This window comes from Parus major, chromosome 3 (genome assembly GCF_001522545.3).
Source record: "Parus major isolate Abel chromosome 3, Parus_major1.1, whole genome shotgun sequence".
NCBI classification, from domain to species: domain Eukaryota; kingdom Metazoa; phylum Chordata; class Aves; order Passeriformes; family Paridae; genus Parus; species Parus major.
The window spans coordinates 36743549-36768721 of NC_031770.1; the positions used below are offsets into that span (position 1 = coordinate 36743549).

Consider the following 25173-nt stretch of genomic DNA (forward strand, 5'->3'; position numbering starts at 1 on the left):
AGTTGGTCGCAGGGGTTTCTTCTACTAGCATTTATTTTTCATATCTCAAGGAAAGATGTCCTATGGAAGTACCCACCTGCAATAGGCACTGCTCATCTATGAAAGCAGACAACCTTCCTCTTCCTTTTTTTAGTCTTCCTTGCTTAAAAATGCAGTCATGATTACAGGACTTTTTTACAGCAGGAAATCAATGACACAAGTTGGAAATAAAGGAGAGATTCCAGCATTCTGACTACATGAAGGTCAAACACAGCATTATCATTCCCTCACTATTTACAGTGAAGTACTCAACTTTAATTTTCCACTTTCTAATACTGTTCACAGGAACCACCTTTGAAAAACAGCCCTGAAGATTCTTATGGCACTCCAATATCCTATGCAACACAGGAGGAACCTAGCATACCACTGCTCTTAAAAGTGGTCCAATTTCCATACCCACCTTTTCAACATAGAAAAAGAACTTCTCAAGGACTTATTTACGTGGCACATACACTGAGCAACTGCTTAGGACAGCTCTTTACATAAACTTTTAAGTCACTAAATCCAACAGTGCAACTCACACAGCCTGGGCTGCTTCTGGGACAGTCTGCCATTCTGTTCACCTGCACTCACCTAACTATATATCAATCATCATTTGATTTCCACATGAAGAAATCTATCACATCTCAAAGATTCCTGCATATGCCATTTGAGCTTTTCTAATTCTCACCTGACAACTGCATGCACCAAAAAGGAGCTACAAGTTATCACTGTACAACCAGAGAAATTTAAATCACCTTTCAAGCAACCCTGAATTTTAGCCATGAATTAATGAAGAGCCTGTGAAGACGTAAGAGAGACATGCTTCATTGGTTTTAATCCAAGCAGAAATTTTCTGAACTCTTTGCATTTAAAAACAGTATTGAAAATATACTGTACTACACTGAAATGAAAATGCACTATGGTCTCAATTTTAAACTAGATAAATTAAGTACATAAACATAAAGAGGTATGTCAACTATTTTGCCTGTATCTCCCTCCTCTATGAGCACAAAAGGCAATGCTCAAATAATAAAATTTTAATTGATATATTTTGGTGGGTAAAAATACAACCCAATCCATACAATGCATGCATTTTTCTGAATACTGTAAGGTTAACATCTCCATCCTATCTTTTGTCTTTGTACAAAGAATAGCAAAAGTCTGTCATATAGGCCCTAGAGATAAATTATATGAGTTTGAAGGAAGTAAGAGATTCTTTAGCTCTCTATAGTCAGATTTCCAGTATAGAGTCCTTAGCAAACTGCAGAGGATTAGCACATTGCACATCCTTAGAAGAGATACTCTATGAGCCAAGGGAAATACCTGGAAAATGTCAGAGAATGGTATGAGATTCTTAGGGGAAAAAAAAATCCAGTAGGATTGGGGAGTAGCTCCTTCACAGCAGCAAAGCTGTATTAATGAGAGCCCCTGACAAAAGCCTCCCAGCTGCAGGTTTGTTTTTTTTTTTTAAAGGTAAGCTTCTTTAGAAGTTCAATCAAGAAACAAGAAATTGAGTTGACACAATCACTATTTATATTTCCCTACCTAACACAGGCAGGTACATTCATTCATCAAAATCTTTCATTAGCAGTACATATTGATCTGGAGATCATTTAAACAGGGTCATGTAAGTACAGCATAAGAGCGGTACAAAATTTATGTACGATGAAAAATCTCTCATGTATTAGGAAGTCCACTTGTTTTTAACTCTTAAAGAAAACCCACGCTTGGAGATGCAATATACAGGAGATTCAATTTGGAAACACAGGTAAGTGAACTTAGAATCCTGAGAGAAAAGAAATTGTAGTTATTGACACTCCAGTGCAATTTGCTTGAGTACAGAAAAGCATACAGAAGTAACGTACTAATAAAAGTGTGCTAACTGAAAATCAAAACAATCTGTACACAAACAATTGCATTGTAATCTCTTTATGGTTCCTTATTTTGTTTCAAATGTTATTTTGGTAAGGAACAAAAGTGGGTCTGGAAAACAGGTGACTGCCTTTCTGAAAACAAGCAGATGAAAAAAATTGTTTTGCACACATTTTTATTTGGTTTCTTATTCACAGTTGAAGGATTCCTCCTTCTGAAGATGGTGTTGAAAGAAACATGTTTAAGCGTATACTACTCCAAGATGGATGTAAAGAAAATTCATCAACAGTCTCAGAAGTGAGAAAACAATACAATTCTTAAATAAGAAGCCTTAATCTGAAGGTTGCAAGCAAGTCACAGGAAACAAACAACTAGCCACAGAAGAGTGCCAAGCATGTGCACTTAAAAGGTCTTTCATCTCAAGTGTCACACTGAAAAACCTCAAGTATCTGCTGAAAGGACATACTGGTTCCTACTGGCTTGGAAATCCTCCTGCAAAATATTAGTCAAATACCAGACACTTTCACTGAGCCAGCTGCTGAAATTCTTGTTGCAGGATGAGCCTGAAAACCTAATCCATGAAAACTTGCTGCTATGTGACTATGATTGTGGATGAGGAAGAATCACTTAGACGTACACTTTCAGGGGTGCACACTGCCCAAGAGGGAGCGGGAGGGGGTAGAAGATGTAGCAAATCAACAGCAAATGAGACAAGACAATGCACCTCACACTGGATGTTACACTAGTAGATCTCTTCCCTGACTGAACACAGGAGAATTCAGAGTTCCCACAGTAGTCCATCCTGTCCCGTGAAGGTACTGTGCTTCCCTGGAGAGGGCTGGACTACTGCTAGTATTTGCTTGTAACTCGTGATGACTGAGCTGCTCTCTGCATCTCTGCATGAAGTTTCCACATCATCAAGGGACTATCCTTCAGTTTCAATACCATTTCAGCAATGAAATCAGGCCTATAGCTAAAATGGGGTTTCTACAAATATGAAATGATCTTCTGATTGTGATAGTCACCCTTAATGAATAAACAACTGTAGCACCAGAAAGTCTTCAGATTCTGTGCTATGTCATGAATCATTAGATATCACGTTCCTGAGTTATGCTGCGTCAAACAGAAATGCTTTTGTATAAACACTCCAAAATCTACCCCAGTTCAGGAACCTAGGAAGTCTGCTGGCCAGATCTGATGTTTAACAAAAAGTGAAAGAATCTTTGTGATGTGTGATGGTAGACACCAAACAGAACACAGTTCACCTATTGCTTCCCTACCATCTCTCTTTCCAGTCTGCAGGCTATCAGCATCACACTTCTTCAGATCAGGAATCTGACAGAAAAAAAATAAAAAAGGAAAATGAAGACAAGTGACCTCTACAAAGGCTCCAGCAATAAAAGTATAGTATCAGTGACAGTGAAGATGCCCTTTTCATTGAAGATCAAACTAAGTGCCTCTCTAGATCTTCACTAGTCTCCTATAGAAAGCATCAGTATCAAAATTTTTTTCACATTCATTTTCACAGAAAGCAGTCCCTTTCTCCTGAACTGAGAGCTGAGCCTAACAGATCATAACCCTTGTAGGCTGAACAAGAACTCTGATAAAGATCACACACAGATGTGATTCAAGCACAGCTTCAGCATGCTCACACAGCATGCCCGCAATCAGCATACAGTCTTGTGTGATCCATTCAAGCTCACTGTCCATACTTGAACACCTACGAAAACTGAGTAACAACACCTGAAAGTGGCACAAAATGAGAAGGACTGAAATGTTATTAGTTGATACAGCAAGTTAATGATAGTAGGGAAAATTTGGAGGCATATGCAGAGGACTTATTCATAGCTATTAATGCAATTCCACAAACACAATCTGGAAAAAAAATTCAAGCTGTGATGGAAGCAAACATACACACACACACACACACACACACACACACACTTTATCTTACTCTCTAGTAAAATAATGGAGAATCTGGTGCAGTAATTGCTCCTTCTGTTTTTCCAAATTAAAGTAGAGAAAGTCAATGTTTGGTCTCAGTGGAGAATTGTCCAGGTTACGAGAAGCACTGTCCTCAGTATGCAACAGGTAAAAAAGGGTATTAGAAAATAGGCTGAAGGAAGACACTAATGAATTAGAGTAGATGACACTTTAGGGTAGATGATTTCTGCTGAAGTTTATTTTTTCTAGACTTTCTCTACATTAAAACTAACATGGGCATTTTCTTAGTAATGTTAGAAATAGAGTTATTTCCATGGTTATTACCACAGCTTGGCTTGAGAGAAAAAGAGAAGGCTAAGGTGATCATCTAGTTTCCTTAAGGTTCCAATCAATATCTTCCCTTGGCAAGACTATCAAATATGGCCCTCCAACTTTCCTCCAGTAGTTGTTGTAAACTTTCCATAATCTTCACCAGTGGCTTTGTATGACGTGGTGTGTGGAACTGAGATAACAAAGGTTTATTATATTGAAAAGTCTTTGCTACATCAACATTGACAAGCATAAGTCAGGTTGCTCTATAAATAAAATACTACAGGACTGTGTTAAAGACATGCTTTGTATGTGCCATACTTTGACAACAGCAGACTGCTTCCCCTGCAGCATAAGATGGTGGTAAAGAGAAGTGGAGGAAGAAGAAAGTCCTACCTCTCTGGGTACCTCTCGCTTCCCAGCCCTTCCCAACTACATAACTGCAGCAGAGGCAAGAATTCTCCTCCCTGCCTCAGCACCACCTTCATATAAACAAGTAAAATGGCTGAGGGCTCCTCTAAAGTCCAAGAAACAAAGGACTGAGGATTAGCATGGCCCGGATACTATCACAAAGTCCTTGCGTTGCAAAACCTATAGTTGCACACGGAAGGAATTAGCTTTACTGTGTTATAAGAGTCAGACAAGATGACAGAACTTGAAGTAGTTCTCAATTCCCTCTGGTTTTGTTTCTAGGAAGCTCAGGCATAAGAAGAATCAGTTTCCACCTTGGTTTTGCTGCAGTCAATGAACAGGCATCAGGGTGCCTCTTTCTGTGCAAACAAGGGCCTTCCCTTCAGCAGGATCTACAAACTGCAGCCTACATAGTGTAACTTTACCCAAAGGTGTAACAACACCCCTTTCATGGCACAACAATAGGTATTAGTACTACCATAATTTATTTATGAAGGCAGATTAGAAGCCAAGTTGATTGCTTTTAAGGCCCTTGAGCACCTGTCCACACAACCATATCGCTACTGCCAGGTCTTTGGTTTATGTAACATTCACCTGGTGCAGAGTCAGCAGGAGGCCAGGTTGCCATTCACCCTGGGAGCAGCAGAAGTTCATTTCCCCCAGTACAGTGGCAGCAAGAGGACAAGATAACAACAACTGTTCTGCTCACAGGCACCTCACTTCACCTCCCACTCAGCACCTCTAAAGAAGCTGTGTATCCTGTATGTGTATGTCCCATTCTCATAGTCTAAACACATGTCCTGAACAGTCCAAAGGAGCCCAGCAAACTCTGCTTGACCTGGGGTTGCACTTCAACAGCCAAGCAAGCACAGACTGATCTGGGAAGTACAAACCACTTTCCCATTGCCCAGCAAGCTGTGCAGCCATGAGCACATATGGCATGAATCCCAAGATAACCAGTTCCCTCTATGAGTCTGGCCAACTTTAGAAGCTACTGTAGAAAAGCTGCGTACCCCCCTTGTGGTGGTTTGCTACCACATAAGAGGGTGGAAGGAATTAGGTGTATTCCCGCCCCTTCCGATCCAGGCACAAACAGCATCTATGAGAACTGAGACGTATTATTCCACACTAAGTGCTTCCTACCTTGGTTCTCCATCTTTTAGAAACTTAGGACAAAATGTTCCTAAATTAAAATGTTCCTAAAAATAAAACCTGACATTGATTGCTTTCCTAGCTTTTGCTCTTGTGCCAACTTCCAAGCAAACTTACATTTGAAATTTTTATTGTTATCCCCCTACTGAGGTTTGCAGTATTCAATTTCCTTATTAGGGTGCACCCTGTTGATTTCAGTATGAAGGAGTTTACTCTGGTTGTCATTTTACAAAAGGGGGAGCAGATTAACAGGCAGCTGAACCAATCCATGAATATATATATATATTTGAAGCCAGAAAATATTTTCTGTAAGTTAGAAGCCCAAAGACTTTGGTGTTTTGTTTTTATTTTGGGAGGCTTGTTAGGATCTTGTGCGTGTGGTTTCTTTTGCGGTGTTTGTTTTGGGGGTTTTTTGGTTTGTTTGTTTAAACATGAAATAGGGTGCACAACCCTTACCAGTCTTTTGTTTCATTTTAAGACCAACACAGACAAAAGTTTGTTCTTTTGACGCTTGATGTCCATTCTTTGCAACAACACTCTTCAGTAAGGGTCTAGACATACAGAGGACACAGGACTAGAATTTACCATTACTCTCTACATATTTGTCAAATGGGGTAACAGGATCAAACAGAAAGAGTTTATTTCTGTAAAGTATGAAAAGTACCTTGGAGATATAAAAGCAAGCCAAACTGCAACATGGGGAACAGATAACACCCTTTGGAGAGCATCCCCAATGCTATTACATATTGCAGCAGGTAAACAGAGAAGCTAAACTCACCATGTTGACTCACAACTGTTTTCAAGACTGGCAATAACTTCTCATCATCAATTACTGAAGGCAACTTGGTATGTGACATTACACCTGTTCTGTTTCATTAAAAGCAAGTTGTTGCTCTAGTTAATCCTTCTGACTGTCAATTCAAATTGGAAACCAAGTTTTTAGCTCTCCTCTAACTTGCACTGATGAAAAGTTTGAATGTCTGCAGGTTTGGCCTTCTGGGCTGTCAGTAGTTATGGTGAGAAGCTGTAGTGCAGGTCCCAAATTCACGGCAGAGAAGCAGCAGCTCGCACAGCTACCCATGCTCAGCTACCCCGCCACAGTTACTCCATGCAGCCAGCTCATGGCAGGAAGCTGCTGAAGGGTCTGAGGCACAAGTCTGAAGAGGAGCAACTGAGGGAGAAAAGGAGGATCATTTATCATTCTCTGCAGTGACCTGAAAGGAGGCTGTAGTGAAGTGGGGCTCTTTTCCCAACTAAAAAGAGACAGGACAAGAAGAAACGGATTTAAATTGTCCCCAGAAAGGTATAGATTGGATATATGGGAAACTTTCTTCATGGAAAGGGTTGTCAAGCACTGGAACAGACTGCCCAGAATTTGAGTCATCATCCTTGGAGATATTTAAAAAATGTGTAGACGTGGCTCTCAGGGACATGGCTTAGTGGTGGATTTGGCAATGCTGAGCTGAAAGTTGGACTCAATCATAAGGCCTTTTTCAACTTTAATGATTTCATGATTCTGTGAATATTTTAACTTGAGCTAGTCTGGTTTGATCCATGTAAATAGAGAAACACCCCAACTTAAGCTGTACTACTCAAGTGAGGACAAGTCATTAATCACAATAGCACTTTAGCTTCCCACAAGCGTTATGACAGCAGACAGTGCACGAGGAGAAGTGAGAACATTACATTCTTATATTAGGAAGGAGATAGGAAGAAAAAGGGTATAGGAAAATACCTCTACTTGAAATACAAAAAACCCCAACTTGCCCAAAGAGCACATCATCAAAGACAAAATAACTCTCCAGATTCATAGAGCCATTTATCTCTACCTTTGATATCAAACAGAAAACAACTGAACTTGCAGGATCTAAGGATAACTGCTTTCATTTCATTTTTCAATTAAAACATGCCTGCTCTATATTTCACTTTTTGGTTGACTTGGTGACTCAGGCTGTATCAGGCTCTCAAAGCAACATGATGCTTGTCACCACTGTACAAGTATATGCCTCCTTATATTCTCCAACTTCACTGTCTCCAACCGTAGGCTGTTTCCACGACTTTCATCAGACCCATACAGACCTGACTTATTAGTCACCACACCAGTGGCCCCCAAAAACACATCCACTCTTATTAATTGGTCTTTAGTTCTTTGAAATACTTTTTCAAATTAGCAATCATTTTCCCCTTTCTAAATATCAATCAGATAAGGATGACTCATCAAATGCTCTATCTTGCTCTGTTGTAAAGCTAAAATAAATGGCTTTTAACCTAGACATATTTTGTTCTGAGCATGACTGGGCAAAAACCTCTACCCACCATCTATTCCAGTGGCATCAACACTGCAGACTAGATCAGCAACCCTGAGTCCATCTGCCCCACCAAGGACAAGCATGCAGGATTACTTCCTGTTCCATACTGTCCATCCCCTAGATCAGACTAGATTGAGCTAAACTGAAAGATTCAGCATGAAGACTGTAGAGTCTGTGCCGATATCTCTGCATTAAGTAGCCAAAATCAAGAATGGGCCAGATGGCATTGAATGAAAAATAATAATACTATTTACCTATATACAGCTGTACAGTATCTTCTACATACCATGGCTTCAAACACACTATGTTGCCAAGCAAAAGGTAAAAACCTGGCCATATTCAATGCCATTGTTTGTACATGCAAATTAATAGTACTTCCAAACTCACTACTTCAGGGACATACACAGAGACAGCAAAAATTAGATTTTTCAAAAGGAACATCCTCTCTCCATTACAGAAATAATAAAACAGAATCCCAAATTTATTTGGGCCTATACACTCTGATGCACTTGAAATTTAAGTCAAAAGTATGTTTTTTAAAAAAATGCTTTGAATAGTTGCTTCTCAGTGACTGATGGAAGATAAATAATCTCTAGTAGTCACCAAGTTGAGGCATGTGACTGGTTTCTACCTCATACAGTTTATTATGAATACTAACAATAGTTTTCTTTTTCAGGTTCCTAGTAACAGAAAAGATTACCTGAACGAAATCATTTTGCTGCATTTCTACAACTCAATTGTTAAAGGCTGTAACAGAGGGTTGTTTTACCCAGCATGAAACATCCCCAAGTCACTTAGCACTGACAGTGACATCACACTAGAATAATCTTTAGGGAGCAACAAAAAGTGTGCATTGTTCAACAGTTTCCTTCTAAGAAACCACTTCTGAGTTCAGAAAGGCCCAGGGAAATCTCTCTGGAAGGTGGACACATCTAACTGCACACTCCTAAATAATGAATGTGGGCACATTAGCATTTCTGTGACAGTTTCTGTGAAGAATTCTCTCTGCTGTAAGTTAATGCAGTTATGTGGAAGTCAGAAGCAGCAGTACAATAAAATTGCTGAAGCTGCAGTTTTTAAAAGCAAATTTATAAGCAAACTGATTGTAACAGAAAACTGCACATGCTCTGATAATTCACTGTTGTCAGGTGACGATTCCACTAAACTCCCACTAATAGAGAAGAAACAAATGCTCTCCTTCATTCCACTGAAATGATCTGTTTCGTCAAGTGCCAGTCAACTGTCACATCTCACAGCAGTTTCAAAGGTCTGGTCTATCTACAACATCCTGAGCTCATGCTCTCATCTCCCCCCAGAAAATCAGTATCACTGCAATCCCTGCTTCTTTCAACTGGTTATGGGCTACCTGCTGTATTCTGAATTATAACTACATGCATATACTAAATACATACAGATGCAGCTTAACATCTGAAATCCTATTCAAAGAAAAAACAATTTATAACTGGCTTAAAAAAGAAACACAGGAAATCGAAGATTTTTCTTTTTTTTCCTGTTATTTCACAGTCCTGAACAGGATTTGCACATGAAACATTTAAACCAAGATCATAAACAAAATCATGGATGATTAAAAGATCGAAAGCATTACTGGAAGCGACTTGTTAATACTGTAAGCCTTACAGATAATAGATGAACTTGCTGAGATGCATTATTTGGTCAGTATTTCTCATTTGGGTTAATGAAACATGATGGATAGCCAAATGATAGGCAATCTTTCTTCAATATACTGAGTCAAGCAAGTATCCCACTATTAAAGCACGAAACATTTCAGCACAAGACATTTCAACAAGGCATACATCTCTTCACTTAAGTGCAGCTGCTATAGGAAGCAGACATGACCTTTATTACAGGCTTTGAAATCCATAACTTTTCTACCAATTCCCTCAAGACAAAATATGAAAATATTTAAAAAAAAAAAAAAAAAGAAATCTTACGGCTTGAAATGCAGTAAGCCAGCCTGCAGTTGATCCTCCTGAACAGTTGCTTGTTGATTGGCCAAAGTATAAGTGTAAAGAGTTGAATGAAGTTAATGATCAGTCCTGACACTATAAATATGTAGCAGATCAGAAGGTGGCAAATGAATTGCGACTTCAGAAAGCCAACGATGTCCATGATTTGCTGAGAAAGCAAGAGGGTACCTTCAGACAAAATTCAGAAGACAACCTGCAAAACCAAATAGTATCAGCAGTTACGGAGTGCATTTATTTCTACAGACAGACTTAAAACAGACTTCATGCTTACACTTAAAATTAAATCTATGGTAGGAAAAGGCCTGATGTCAGTATTTGCAAAAGTAACAATGGAAAGAGAATACTGTATTTGTGAATCAATTTACATTTGTCTTTGGAAACAAGTTTTTAAATTTCAGTCTTAACTTGGAAAAGCCCATGAGTGTATGGTTCCATTCCATGGACTACAATACTCTTCTACATAAGGTCTTCATTGATAAAATATTTTGGTTTGAACTATATGATAGCTTTGATATGAACTTATATTTTTATTGGAATTGTCTGTACTTCATAAGACCTATACTGTCACCTGTGTAATATTCAGGAGCAGCTTCAAAGTAAATGCAAGCTTTAGAGCTTGCTTAGGAGATGTGCTTTTCTCTACAAGCTATGCCAGACATGGTCCCCAAACAAGATGTAGCAGCAGCCCCTTATTTCTAGCTTTATTGTCTTCCTCCCCTCTCATACTCAAATAACAGTTGATTTTGGCAAGAGAAGAAAAGCTGGGCTATGCACAATACACACAATTTGTTCAATTATTCCTTGACACTGATTCTGTCAGTTATAATCCATAAAGCCAGAAATGAAACATCAATAACAGTAGTAACCCGTGACCCAGCAGTGTTTCCATTAAAGAATCAACTCTACGGTTACTTATGAAATGTTTGTATAATTTTGGGAAGGTCCAGTCCAACATTAGCAATTGAGCATTCAGAGGAAATGTCCTCTGCAGAGTATTCTGACCTATCAAATATTGTACTGACCTCCCCCTACCATCACTACCACCACTGCTAGAATGAAGACATCTCACAGTAAACACAACCCCCAGCATTATGAATGCAGTTAGTCAGGAGGTGCTCTGCCATGCTGTTCCATTCCTCCACTGTTTCTCCCTCTGAGGCATGGAAGAGTTTTCCCAGGGAGGAAGCCCTGAGACAGTACTTCTGAATGTGCCAGTCACATGCAGTAGCAAAACAGCAGCTGTCAGCAGCCTAGGGAATTAACTGATGAAAAAAATCTTTATGCCTATCCTTTTAGTTTATATGAGATCCCATTATGTGAGGCACTGAGTCTTAGATCAGTGTCCTGAAACATTTATTTTACCACCCTTTGCTGACTCTGCTCGCCACAGCAAAGAGCACACATAAGAGCTGCTCAGAATCTTCGGAAGGTATTTAGCCAGTTTTTCAACCACAAGGAAGATGAGGAAAATTTTAAGAAAGAGAATCAGTATTGTTGTATAATCTATATAAAGAGTTTATGGCAGTCCCAAGCCTATTATTAGCAGGCAAAATGTGCCCTTTTGTTCCCTTTGTCTTGCTGTACTATTCAGTACCACAGCTGACACCAGCTGTAGCTCAGGACGGCAGAACAGGCCTCTATTCATTGTAGTAACCACTGCCATGATACTCAGAAAAAGCTCTTCCAGCTTTAACAAGGCTTCCTGTTAAAGGTACAATTCTTAGGGTGGCACACAATTTACTAGCTTGGGCTTTGACCAAAGGCTTTGTTTTTGAAGGCTAAGCAGAATGAGAAATGCTGTCTAGTAGGAAACACTGCTGTGTTTCTTCTCCAGCCCTTCCACTGAACACTCAGAAGACAATCAATTAAAAAGGCAGCAACCTTCTTTAAAACAGAACAGAAGCAACCAGCTACCTGCAAGTGGATGGTTTCAAAGACTCTACAGTGTCCAAAAGCCTGATGACTGGGTTTATTCTATGGTCCTTGGCTAAAATTGATCAAAAGGGGTTTTATGTGATAGTCTGCCTGTTTAATTCTATCCCACAGAATCACAGTAACCTAATTCCCAGAGATCAGTAAGACATGGGATAAAACATAAAAACAGCAGCCACAAATAAAGACTGTAGCACTGTTTACTTAGTGAAGACCTGAAAACTCACTATTTGATATAAACAACATAAATCTACTGTAGTAAGAAGCTGACAGACAGGCTTTGTAACAAAAATAATTAGGTCTATTGTCCACTAATTAATCCAGCAACTCTTTTTTTTTTTTTTTTGTTACCTTTTCATTATAACAGATGTCAAACTTTATTAAAATGCTATGTTTATGTGAATCATTTACTTCCTGCTGGGTCTTTAAAATAAAACTTCGCAGAAATAAAATAAACACACATGCAATAACACTGATAAAACATAATTATTGCCTTACAATTTTATTAAGCCACAATGGAACGTCTGAAAGTAATTAATTCCTCACTTTCCTACTTCAGCCATCAAACTTCATTTTGGCAAAGCTTCAGAGAGCTGTTTTAAGATAAACTAAATCTACTTAAGCAATACCATTCAAAGGCATCTAACCTAACTGGCTCGCAAAAGGAACAACAAATGAGAGACACTGCATTAATTCTTCCTTTCTGAAAAGTAGGGACCACACAGAGAAATTTTCTCTTTTGACTAAATGCAATCTGTTTTCCCTATAAAAAGTGCAAAGTAAACATTGTATATGGAATGGTTGCTAGGTTTTTGTTTCTCAGACATAAGCTCATTCTTATAAGATTTTTTTTGGACTGTTTTTATTTCCCAAACTCCAAGAATGCAATGTATTCTTGGTACAAGTAACAAAAAGAATCAGTTCTGATCTTATGAATGAGGTCTAGAAACATGGGTTTAATAGTCCACAGGAACACCTTACATTTACTCTTCCTAAAAGTCCTCATGGGTGACATCAACGTAACACCAGTTTAAGTGATAAAAGAGTCAGGTCTTTAATTCTTAATCCATGATGCTGGTTTAATAAATTAGTGATTTCTTTATAGATAATGACTGAAAAATACAGCAATCTTTTAAAAACAAAAGGGCAAATCAATGCATTTTCTCAGAAGCTATTAAGATCAGAATGCTGCCAAGAAGCTCTCTTCTATCAAACACCCTTTAAAATTAATTAGGAGAAAATGGCTAGCTAGAGCATCTAAACCATATAGGGACATTCTTTAATAACAGTTTTCCTTTGGATACAGAACAAAAGACTCAAACCTCAAATGTCTGTTTAGGGACTAAGTCAACAAGCATCTATTCATGTGACTAACAGGTCACACGTTCAGGTTTAAAAGCAAATTACATGACTATTCATTCTAACTCTTTCCCCTCCAACTTCCAGTCCTCAGCAAGATTTACTGTGTTTTCCACTTCAACTACGCTCAGCATTTCCTTCTGCTTAGACTAACTGATCAGGAGGACACAGAAGCGATACGCCAGGTGAAGAACTCTATGCCAGCAGATGCTGCTGCCAGTGAACAGTTCTATATCGTACTTCCAAGCCAGTAAGTGTTTTGATACTACAACTAGAGATTTCATAAAGAACACAACTGTTGGCACTTTTAGAGGAAGCACACGAATGAAGCAAGAAACTGTCACTATTTCAAAAGTTCACGTAGTATATAGAGTTCTTGGAGTGTGGAAAGCAACATGATACGTATCTGACAGCATCTAGATTGAGCTGATATCACCCACTTAGAAAGAGAGGCAAGTCAGCAGTATACCTCTTTTTTTTCCAGTACATATTTCAAGCATACATGAAAGTTTTCACTTACATCTAGTCTTTGATTCAGTCCTCAAACGCTTTGCTGCAAGTTAAAAACAGCCAACCAGATGATGATACTGCCTATTCTTGCATTTTCTCATCTAAACCAGATTCTTGGATGGATGAGTTACAAAGACTATTATGAAAATATGCTCAGGTCAGATTGAGCAGTTTCAGTAGCACCTTTTAAGTCAATATCAGCTGCCACCAAAAGCCCTGTATTTGGCACTGGTGAGGCCACAACTGAGTGGTTGTGGCCTCACCAGTTCTGGGCTCCTCACTACAAGAAAGACATTGAGGTGCTGGAGCGAGTCCAGAGAAGGGCAAAGGAGCTGGTGAAGGGTCTGGGGCACAAGTCCTGTGAGGAGTGGCTGAGGGAGCCGGGGATGTTTAGCCTGGATAAGAGGAGGCTCAGGGGTGACCTTGTTGCTCTCTACAGCTGCCTGAAAGGAGGGTGTAGCCAGGTGGGGATCTGCTCTACAGCTGCCTGAAAGGAGGGTGTAGCCAGGGGGGGATCTGCTCTTCTACCAGGCAACCAGGGACAGGACAGGAGGACACAGTCTTAAGCTGTACAAGGGGAGGTTCAGGTTGGACATCAAGAGGAATTTCTTTACAGAAGGGGTGATTAGACACTAGAATGGGCTGCCATTAGAGAGGCATGGCATACCATTAGAGAGGTGGTGGAGTCACTGACACTGGAGGTGTTTAACTGGACCTGGCACTCAGTGCCATGGTCTGGTTGACATAGTGGTGTGTTCAGTCACAGGACGGACTCGATCTCTGAGGTCTTCTCCAACCTAAATGATTCTGTGAAAAGATCACAGACATATATGCAGCACTGCATATACATCAGTCTATTTTAACAGTGCTGCTGTACATGAAATACATATGCAAAGCAAGTCACAGGAAGTCCCTGTGCTCTGTTCTTTCTATCAGTGAGCATCAAGCTAGCAAAAGTGAGTTTGCATCTGTGTGTGTATTCATCTTCAAGAAGACTGTATCTGTACACACCTCACCAAAAAAAACACCCCAAATATGGAAGAAGAATTATCTATTTGCCTCATGCTTTATTAGGGTTTGAATCACTTTCCATCTCCCCCAAAGGCAATTACTAGAGCATTTTTTACCTGCCTTTCTTTGTTATCAGCTGATGGTAAGTTTTATTAAACTTCTCTAAGTAGAGTCTGTTTTGACCATGATGGTAACTGGTGAATGAACCCCCCTGTCCTTACCTCAACCCACAAACTTTTTTGTCCTATTCTCTTCCCTTGTCCTGCTGAGGAAGGGGAGTGAGGGAACAGCTCAGTGTAAACCTGGAAACCAGCCAAGATCAACCCACCACAATTTCTCCAAAAACTCCCAAACTGGGGAATAACTGGAGCGTATCTTAAAACCTTCCCCAAAGTTAAGGAATACTTTTAGATTTTCATGAGGAGTCCTGCATTTCTGAGCTGCACATTGTTACAATGGAGATATCAGTCAGTCTGGCTGTTTCAAAAGCTGAAGAAGGAATACCACCTACCAGCAAGATTCAGTATTTCAAATCTATATACTTGCTATAAAACTGACTTACTGTTTATCTTCTAGTGAGCACAGAGATAATTTGTGTAACAGAGTGTAAACTGAAGAAATAAATATAATCTGGGAGTTTTCAAATAATTATTGCAGCACAATGCTTTCTTCTTCTCCCTTTAAAATTTTCTTCCTGCTGTGATCTAATGTAGGGAAAACAGCTACACAAACTCTGCATGCCTGCCAGGACACAAGTCCCTCTGTGTACACATACCTTACTGGCAAAATGCATAGCACAGCTCCCGTTAGACTCAATGCTTGTCCCAACAAAGCAAAGTGTTTATACAGCAAGGTGAGGAGGATGACAGCGGTTTGAGAGAGGCATGCATAGTCTGGGAAGGAGTGGGAAAGATGGGGAGCAACTGCTCAAGTTCTGGTGAGAAGCAGTTCAGGCTTGCTCCTTTTTCCAGAAGCATGAAATGTTCAGGGAGGAGGGAGATGAACTTAAACAAATATCAATAAAAAACTCCTTGGAGATGCAACATTTAGGAACTGCAGGGCTTGTTGCAGAGAGGAGGTATTTATTTGTAAAGAATCCCTTGAAATTAAGCACTTCTGTTCCAAGCTTCTAAAGAGCTCCTCAAAAAATACATCAGGGTGAAGTACATGAGTTATCTCGGGTGCAGAACATGAAGTTCACAAAAATAGCACTGGAAGGCAAGTTGCTTCTTTCCAAAATGCCAAGTGTTTCCGTTCAACTGTTTCCCACACAGATTTCTGTACTTTAATAAATTTATATATATGCATATAAATATATACGTAAGCGCAATTATCTACAATTAGCTTGGGAAAAAATAAAATAAAGCGCTGCATTAAGATACTCAAGACGTAGATGAGTTTATCAGAGTTCAGTCCTGGGAACCACTGAGTCCCTCTGTTTCCTTTTTTTATTACTTTAACTGGGTCCATTAACCTAAAAAGCCACTTGCACTGACAACAAGGGCACCAAGCACGACACACAAGTAAAGTTTAGGGACTAAGCAAGACAGCAGGACTAAACAGTAAAAAATTACAAGAAAGCATACTGAGAATCTAAGCAGGATGGGGGCTATGCTGTCACACTAACAAAAGCAACCTGCATAGCTCCTCAAAAATAATCAAGGTGAATAACCACAAAGGGTGTAGGACACGCAACTATATCATATGCTCACAGACAATTTAATACTTGTTTTCATGGATAACATTTAGTGCTTAATCAAAGGTAACGAGACCCACATGTTACTGTCATCTAGCACTCTATAAAAAAAGAGCCCCCCACAAACATGCTTGCACAAAGTCACTTCAGTGACTTATGGCATTCTGCAAAAGTACAGGTGGTTTGTTAAATTACCAATTCTGAATGTTTGCAACAAACAAAGCTCTGGCAAATATAAATACACCTACGTATGTCCGTAAGTAGAGATGCTTTTGCATTTATGATACATGAAATTTTGTAATTTTGTACAGAACAGTTATGGCCTTATTGGGGCAACTGTTCATTTGAAGTAATGAGATCAGAGTCAGCCTAATTAGGGCATTGATCCTCAATGCACAGCATAAGAAAAATGTCTCAAGGGTGAGATCCACACCATCATTCCTTACACAGGAATTTAACAAGTTAACAACTACAGAGGCAGCAGGGGCAGTACAGCAGGATGTTGTCACCTCCATCACAATACTTGCCCAACATCAAAGGCACACTGATCACCTCTACACTGGGCATTTCAGGAACAGATCCAACACAAGAGTAGCTACTGAATTCTTCAGTGGTTATTATAAAAACATTTCTTTTAAAAGAGCCCAGATAAATGGGGGTACGGAAGAAGGCGGACAAAGGATTATTCAGGAGCTTGTACAAAAACAGGGCTGCTTTTGAAGATTGTGCTGGGAGTCCAAACATTCTCTTGATAAGAGATAAGCTTTGGAAAGGCCTCTCCTATGAAGACTCATAGCTTATGCCTACTGATTGCCCTCACCTTGTTTTAAGAACTACAGATTACATTCACAGCAACACAAAGGGTCAGCACAAGGTACAGGAACTGCTTATACAGTCTCAACAGAAAAGATACTTCCCCCATAACCTAACCACATTTACATGTGAGTCAACACAGAAACACAGATCACATTTATTTCAAAGTTTCAGATACTTATTCCTCCTATTCTTACCCACAATGAGTTGCAAAGGTAGACTATGAAAGTATCACCTCCTAACTCCAGTTCCTCAACAGACAAACACACCTCAAACACATAAGCAGCTGTATCCAGGCAGGAGAGTTTCATATTCCCTCAGCAGACTTAGTAACATGAGCAAGTCCATTTCTCTATGCAAGATGAAATCCTTCACTTACATAGGAAAGTAGTGTGGATTTTATAATTTTTTTCCCCCTGTATTTATCCATCCCCTCTGATAGGAAAAGCTACAGCTATTCAGAAGACGCTAGTGAAATACTGCTGCTGGTCACCTTTTACCTCCCCTGGTAGAGAGCTTGTGAAAGTTACACAGTAAATCCACCAAATAGCCAACACTGGAACCACAACCTGTCACTTCCCCAGGCTCCAGCTTTCAACACAAAATAGTACTTTTCATACTCCTTTATTTGCCTTCTTGCCCATGCTCACGTTTTCCTCGCAACATCTTTTAAAAGGCCACACATAGAGGGCAGAGAGGGAATGGGCACATCCCACAAGGACCTTCAGCAGAAGCAGATGGTGCAATAGGTATAAATGCTCCTGTACAAACCAGGATGTATGTGCTGATCTAATGCACTCTGCTTTCCTTTCCTTTCTCCATTCCTCAGGAAATATAAGTCAAGTATTCAGCAACTTGGATGGGTCTGTACCACAAACTATAAGTTACAGCTTTAGCACTGAGTGGGCAGTATTACGTGCATTTGTGTGCACACAAAAATGTCTTTCCTATTGTTCTTATCCAAGAAGGAATTAAAGGCATTGATAGATGCTGCAAAGACATCAATCAGAAGGTAAAAATTATCAGCACTGAGAAAAGGGTAACTTTTGCTCCCATATAAAGACCTCTTTATAGTTTCTGGAATTGTGATTTACATTTTAGCAATTTTGGGCAGTGTCTTTAAGCCTTTTCCTAGGAGTCTAATTCCTGACTTGTGTGGCTTTGTTGTTTTGATTATTTAAATAAAACCAGAAAGCGCAACTACAGAATAACATAGAATTTGTGGCAGCAAGACTCTTAAGAAAAAAAATTGCGGAAAGTAGCAGAGATAGGGCACAAGTCACTGAGTTGAGAAATACACCACGGTTACAGCACCGCTAACCAGCAACTTCAAGTGCAACTTCCACCACTGAGCTGTGGGCTCAACGAATTTTCTACTGTCCCCAAAACCCCAGTATGATTACTTCTAACACGGGGCCTCTCTCTGAGCAGAGCTGCAGGGCCCCTACTGGAGACAACCATGTTCTGCTTGGAGGGTCTGAGCCCTGCTGCCCACACTGCCACTGACACAACAGGTACATGGCACAGACCGCATCCTTTGTGCTTCCAAGTCACACGGTGTGAGCCAACAGCACCGACCTTCTCCATAAGGGTATCCAAAAACTTCCACTACAAATCACAAGATAGTGTTAACCGTGCTGGAAACAAAAAGTGCCATTCACCTGATTACAGCTCCAAGTGAGCTGTTAGGTTTTTGTATCTTCTGTGACACAAGACAGTCTCCTTCAGCTAAGCCATTTGCATATTTTTAATTAATATGAACAACAGTAGTATGCTCTTTGAATATTAAGGAAGCATTAAACACAAAAAGGCTCACAAGGCCTTTTTAACGTCTAAGTATTGATTTAATTTGTCTATATGCTATCATATGATGCTGAAGAGTGTGAAGTAGCTGAATTTCTCCTTTATGAAAATCGCATCCCAAAACTGGAATATGACACTGCAAACAAAAGATGTAGCCACACCAAGACAGAGATACACAGGATATTAATACTTATTCCTTAAATATTGTTTAATGGTTCTTTCTGTAGAAAATAGTTTAACTGAAGAATGAACCTTCCAGATTTATTATTTAAAGAAAACCAACTCCTGCCCTAACGATCTAACATCCAATACTTAAAAAATAAAATCTTATAGCTGAGATGTGGATGGCATGGTTCCAAAAAATATGATGCCAGCTACAGTGAAAGGCTGAGATGCACCTACACAGGAAACAACCAAATGCCAGGTAAAAATCTAAATAAACATGGTGACTGCTTTACCCACATATCAGCAGCTCTATTCTACATCAATTTTCACTCACCTCTGCCTCATGATGTTAGTGTTCAGAACTATTTTGTCACAACATGAACCAGGAATACTTTCAGCCTCCTCATTCTTCCTGACCATCAGTCCCCTAACAGCCTGATTTAATTTGAGAACTTCAGAGAATGAAAGCCTTTATCACAGGCACCAATAATAAAGAGAGGTTTCATTCTGGACCTGATTCAAACTGTTGAAGCCAGAAGAAATCTCTCAACAAGTTTCAATTGTCTTTGTTGTTTAGCAAAGATTATGACTCCAAAACAGCCAAGTGTGATGTAACTAATCAATGATCTTGTATTCTCAGCACTGAAAGCCAGGGCTAGTCAAAACCACCTTAAACATCCAGCAAGATCATTTAGAGAGAGTGTTTGAACTGACTGCATTTACTTTACTGGATGGCAAGTGTGCAGATGTTAACAGTTCCTAAACATGCTGCTAAGAATCCAGAACATTTTTATAAATTTTGCACTCAACTAAGCATTAGATAGATACATTAACACCCACCTGGATTTTCTACAACATCACTGAACAACTGCACATGCCCAGGTCCTTTTAAAAGCCTGGCTTTGAGCATTTCTCCTGCTTACTTTGAATATTTTTGAGATACTTTTACAAGGCTTAAATTCAAAATGAAACTTTTCTCTGTCTCCTTCTTGGGTGAAACACAATATTTATGCACACACTCAGAGGCATGGGCATGTAAAAAACATACAGTGAGACAGAATCACAGAATTAACCCCTGACCAACCACCTGGGACTTGAAGGGGGGAACCTCATAAATGATTCATGTGCAGTTGCAGTCTGCTTGCAGTCTGCTGCAGAATGCTTCTAGACCTTCCAGAAGTGCAAAGCGGTATCTGCAGTAATAGTATTTTCCAAAATGCTCAAAAAAATGGTAAGAAGAGGCGACTTACAGTGTGCAGAGACACAGATAACTTGGAGACAGGGAGAGAAGCAGGACACAATTTACCTTTCACAAAGTAGATGCCACTTGAAATCATGTGCCAATTCCCCCCAGATATGTTTCTTTCCCTGTCTTTAACAGCAGCTGTTGAGTCATCCTTTTTCCACTAGATGAAAAAAATCTCCATTATCTGCAAACTGAACCAGCATGGACAAACCATTACATCCACCTGGATTCTACTGGGAAAATGTGACTGAAATTTAATTTTGTTGGTCCAATTAAAAGGAAATCTAATGAACATCAGAGGTTTTTCAGATGTTAATAAACAGTCCCATATGCAACTGAAATCAGTGTGCTTGTCTGCCTGTCTTTAGTCTTTTGGCAAGTAAACCCTCTCTCAGTGACCTTTTTCTCTGACTCCTTCCCAGCCTAGAACTGGTTAATTGCCTTTCCCTGTTATTTACGCTACAGTAGAAACCTCAAGCCAGGTCAGCCCTTTTGCAAGAAGCAGAAAATTATTTCAGTGTAAAGCCCTTTGTGGCAGAATATAACACAACAGACAGAAGAGCAGAAGGTCAAAACAGTGGCGTAAGAAGTAAAAAGGCTTTAAGCTCAATTTGAAGAACAGACCACTAGCAGGACCATAACCCAGGATCTCCTCACTGTAGTGGGCTCACTACAGCTGTTACACTGCTCTGCTCCGTTCTTAACACATATCTTACATGCCTTTTCAGCAAATCCATTACAGCTATTCTGTTTTTCCCACATTACCAAAGAGAGTCTGCAGCATTTTCATCCTTGCCACAATATGCAGTTACTCTCATCCATTTCCATTTCTTCCTTCTCTGACCTTACCTTGGACTCTACCTCCTCTCTAGTTCGAGGCACTGGAGGAAAACAGGGGAAAAGCATGAAAACGAAGTGAGTCAGCAGTTTCTGAGCAGCACACAAGCATTAGTCAGAGTTGATCAGGGTACTCACCACAGTCAGATGTGAATGAGCTCAAGACCACCAAACAACAGACTGGTGAGCAAACTTTCCCAAACACCTGCAAATTAATCACTGGGCAAGGCCACCCCAGAGATAAAGCACTTCAGGGAAAAAACACATTCTTAGCTGCCACATACCACATATTTGTTGCTGAAGGGCAACAAAGCACACAGGGTACTGTTCTGTCACATTTCTGCTTCCTTTACAAAATGCCCATTGCATTCAGTACAGGTGAATCAAACACACCTGATGAGACAGTTGCCTTGACTGGTATTAGATTTCCCCTAAAAAGTGAAACCCACAGTTGCAAAAGTTTTCCTGAGTAAAGTACATGCACAGTGCCCTACTATGCACTGTTGCCCTCCTACTCATCTGCTCCCTTATCAGGAGGACACACCGACAGCAGCAGTAGTGATGCCATTACTTAGGAGTTAGGGAAGTGGTGTTCCACATCATGCAGTGGAAATCTGAATTCTTAAAATTAACGACCAAATTACTAATACAAGTTCTAAGGGCCATAAGTGCTCATTTGCAACACAAGCATGGTACCTTGCTACTCTCAGCACAGCTGTGACAGTGTCTTCCTGCAAAAAGAGATTTGAAGGGGAGTTGTTCCTAATCTTCACCTTCCAGCAGTAAAATCAAGGGTACACAACAGAAAAAACAACCCACCCCTTCCAGCAGGGCAGAGTACAGCTGTAGGATTCTCATCCATCATCTGCAAGAGAGCCCTTCTACAAAACTCCTCTCTGCTATGGTACAGTAAGTCCATTAAACTGTGAGTGATGTACAACCACCACTCCGGGAGAGCACACCTCACTCCAGGGAGATGAACACTGCTTCGGTGCCTCTGCATTCGGGCTGGACAGAACAAGATTTACCGTAAAAAAAACCTCCCCATCAAAATGACACCTACTGAGTTTCAAGAAACACAGTTAATTACTTCTGTTCTGTGACTCTGAGCAAGTGCTAACCTCTCTGTTCAGTTTCTCCACTTTGAAAATACATTACTTCCACCTTCTTTTGAGGCACTTACTAAAATCTGTTAAAGTGCTTGCCAACACAACTTTACTTAAGAGCAACCTTTATCCATAAGCAGCTTGCAATATGTTTTCTCTTCTCTGCAGACTTCCCAATATACTCTTCCACATGAAACCTGATCCTGTCATCCATAAAACACAGGAAAAGTTTCATTTTTCGAAACACCTTATTCAGACATGGTTAATGGAAAACATTAATAGGGAAGAGCAAAGATACACATAATATTTACACAAATTTCTGAAGTGAATAAATACGTGTTTTAATCTGTAGTATTTGGAAAACCACAGCATTGTATCAGCTACAAGCAGCTAGAGAAAGAAAATGACAGCAAACATTTAGAGCACATCAACTATTCTACTGATCCATGCAGTCAGTCTTTACACAGAAGTGGTCCTGGCATATATAAACGGACCTTTGTACATCTACAGCAATCTTATCCTTCACATGAGAAGTTAGAGGAAAAAAAGGCTGCAAATTTCAGCTAAAGTTGTTTTACAACAGTTTCTCTACTCCAGCAATTTTTAATTCTTTTGCTACTCACTCTAGTGGGAAATCATTATCAGTACAAGTTGAGGCTACAATCGCCTGGGACAACTTCCTGGGCTGGAAGCATCACTGTTTTTAAATAAATGCTTGGGGTTTTTTGTTTGAGAGTTTCTGGCATCCTCCTACCTTCTTGTAAAGCGTTTTCATGTAGCAGCAAGGTTGCTCTCTCTTGCATAAGGTACATCATTCTTAGATGTTTGCACAGGGACGTAAAACACGGCTTTGAGGAATGTGTAACAAAGGACCAAAAGTCTTGGTGCGTGACATTATTGAAACAGACTCTTTCGGGGGTTGACTTTTCAAGCACTCGAGTGTGTGCTCACTTGTTGAAATAAATGCTAAAACGCGTTACTTGTTATTTAAATAATGTTCACCACACGGTTATCAGCAGACACACCTAAACTCAGTTCACGGCCATTATTTAATTCTGCTTAATTTTTTTTTACGAACAGACGCCGACAGGTGAAAGACAGAGCTCCTACAACCCGCGATCACAACACCAGGGAGACAAGACTGCCCCTCTCCCCGCCTCAGCTCACGGACTCCCGGCTACGACGGCCGGAGCAGCCTCCACGACCGACCCGCGCCCGCCCGCTCCGGACCCCGCCGCGCCCGCTCGCTGTGGAGCGGCGCCTTCGGGGAGGCGGCAGCGAGCGGGCGATGGCACCAGCCCGTTCCCGGGGCAACCGCTCCGCCCGCCCCATCCCCGGCCACACGCCAGCCGCGCCGAGCGCCCGGCACCGGAGGGAAAGTGGCAGGGGCGGCACGCCCGCCCGGCGCGGCACAGGGGGGCTCGGCAGGGCCGGGCCGCCGTAGCTCCGCCGTCTCCACGGAAACCCCGGCGCGGGCAGCGCTCGCCACACAAAGGGGGCCCGCAGGCGGCAGGAAAATTCTCGGCGGCCGCGGAGAAACGGCGCGGGTCCGGGCGGCGGGGGAGACCGGCGAATAAATCGGGGAACTTGTACTCGGAGCCCACCGCCCGGCTCGCCGCCACAGCGCGCCGGGGGGTGGCAGCTCCGGGCCGGGGCGGGCTCGGGGCTGGTTTTTCCGCCCGGGGCAGCACGCCGGGCGGAGGAGGGGGCGCGGCCCCGCACCTGCGGAGCGCGGAGGGCGCCAGGGGGAGAGCACGTACCTGGCGCCGGCGGGCCTGGGCACGAGTGCCGCGCTGGGGCGCCGGGAGCGGGCGGCGGCCGAGCCGCACCGGCTGCCACTACTTTGCACGCGGCGGGAGCGGGCGGGCGGCTCGGGCGGGGCCGCCAGGCTCCACCCGCCAGGCGGCTCCACTCCGGGAACAGGGCCCCCCTCGCCTGCCCTTCCCGCCGTCATCATGTCACTTCCTCCGGGGGCGGTGGGAAGGGGCGACCCCTCCCCGCACCGGCCTCGCCTGCCCTTCGGAGTGGAGCGGAGAAGAAGAGCTGGCGGTGCCGCGGCGCGGCTGAGGAAGGGCAGCGGGCTCCGAGGAGGGAGGGCGAGCCGGGGGAGCGGCGGCCCGGGGGAAGGGGCGCGGTGCAGCGCTCGTCCCCTCGGAGTCGCCGGTGCTGATCGGAGCTGGGCGCTCGCCATCCCGTGGCGGGACAAATGCGGGGTGAATGGGGAGAGGGGACTGTCGCGGGGTGATGCGCACCTGTGACTGTCTGCCCCTTCAAGTAGAAACCGGGCAGTAAAAGGGAGCTCCACGGCCTGAGTGCTGTGGAAGAAGATAAATACCGTGGCAGCCATCCAAGCGCCAAGTACCCTGACACACAATATTCACTCTATGTGACAACGCAAACATTTGCTGCCAGGCTCTGATTGTGGGTTGAAAGGCAGCTTTCATGAATAGAGAACAGCAGGAGCCGAGTCTATTATAAACGCCCAAAGCATTGGAAGGTGATGGTGACTGGGATGACACATCACTGGGACAGTCCTGTCAGCTGCTGGGTGTCTGGAAATAGCGGGGCTGGAAGCTGGCAGGTTATGAGCTGGATAGAGCAAAGCCTTATTCCAGTCCCGGTCCATACCAGCCACGTAGAATCCCTGTTTATCTTCAGTGTAAGATGAACGCAAATTAAACACTCTTCA

The 25173-nt window shown here is 41.7% G+C and overlaps 1 protein-coding gene across 5 annotated transcripts in view; it reads right to left on the bottom strand.

The window, feature by feature from the left end:
- Window positions 1–24358, bottom strand: part of AGPAT4 (1-acylglycerol-3-phosphate O-acyltransferase 4) — a 72640-nt gene extending 48282 nt beyond the window's left edge. Inside the window, exons 1-2 of one of the 5 annotated variants that reach the window (XM_015623091.2) lie at window positions 24245–24349; window positions 9971–10199 (exon numbers count right to left, since the gene is read on the bottom strand). In XM_015623091.2, coding sequence (XP_015478577.1) covers window positions 9971–10148 — 178 coding nt within the window. In that variant the 5' untranslated portion in view covers window positions 10149–10199; window positions 24245–24349. Of the gene's footprint in view, window positions 1–3173; window positions 3229–9970; window positions 10200–24244 lie in introns of those variants that run through there. The other 4 variants (XM_033512638.1, XM_033512640.1, XM_033512641.1 and 1 more) reach the window with 4 other exon arrangements.
- Between the last annotated feature and the right edge of the window lie 815 nt (window positions 24359–25173).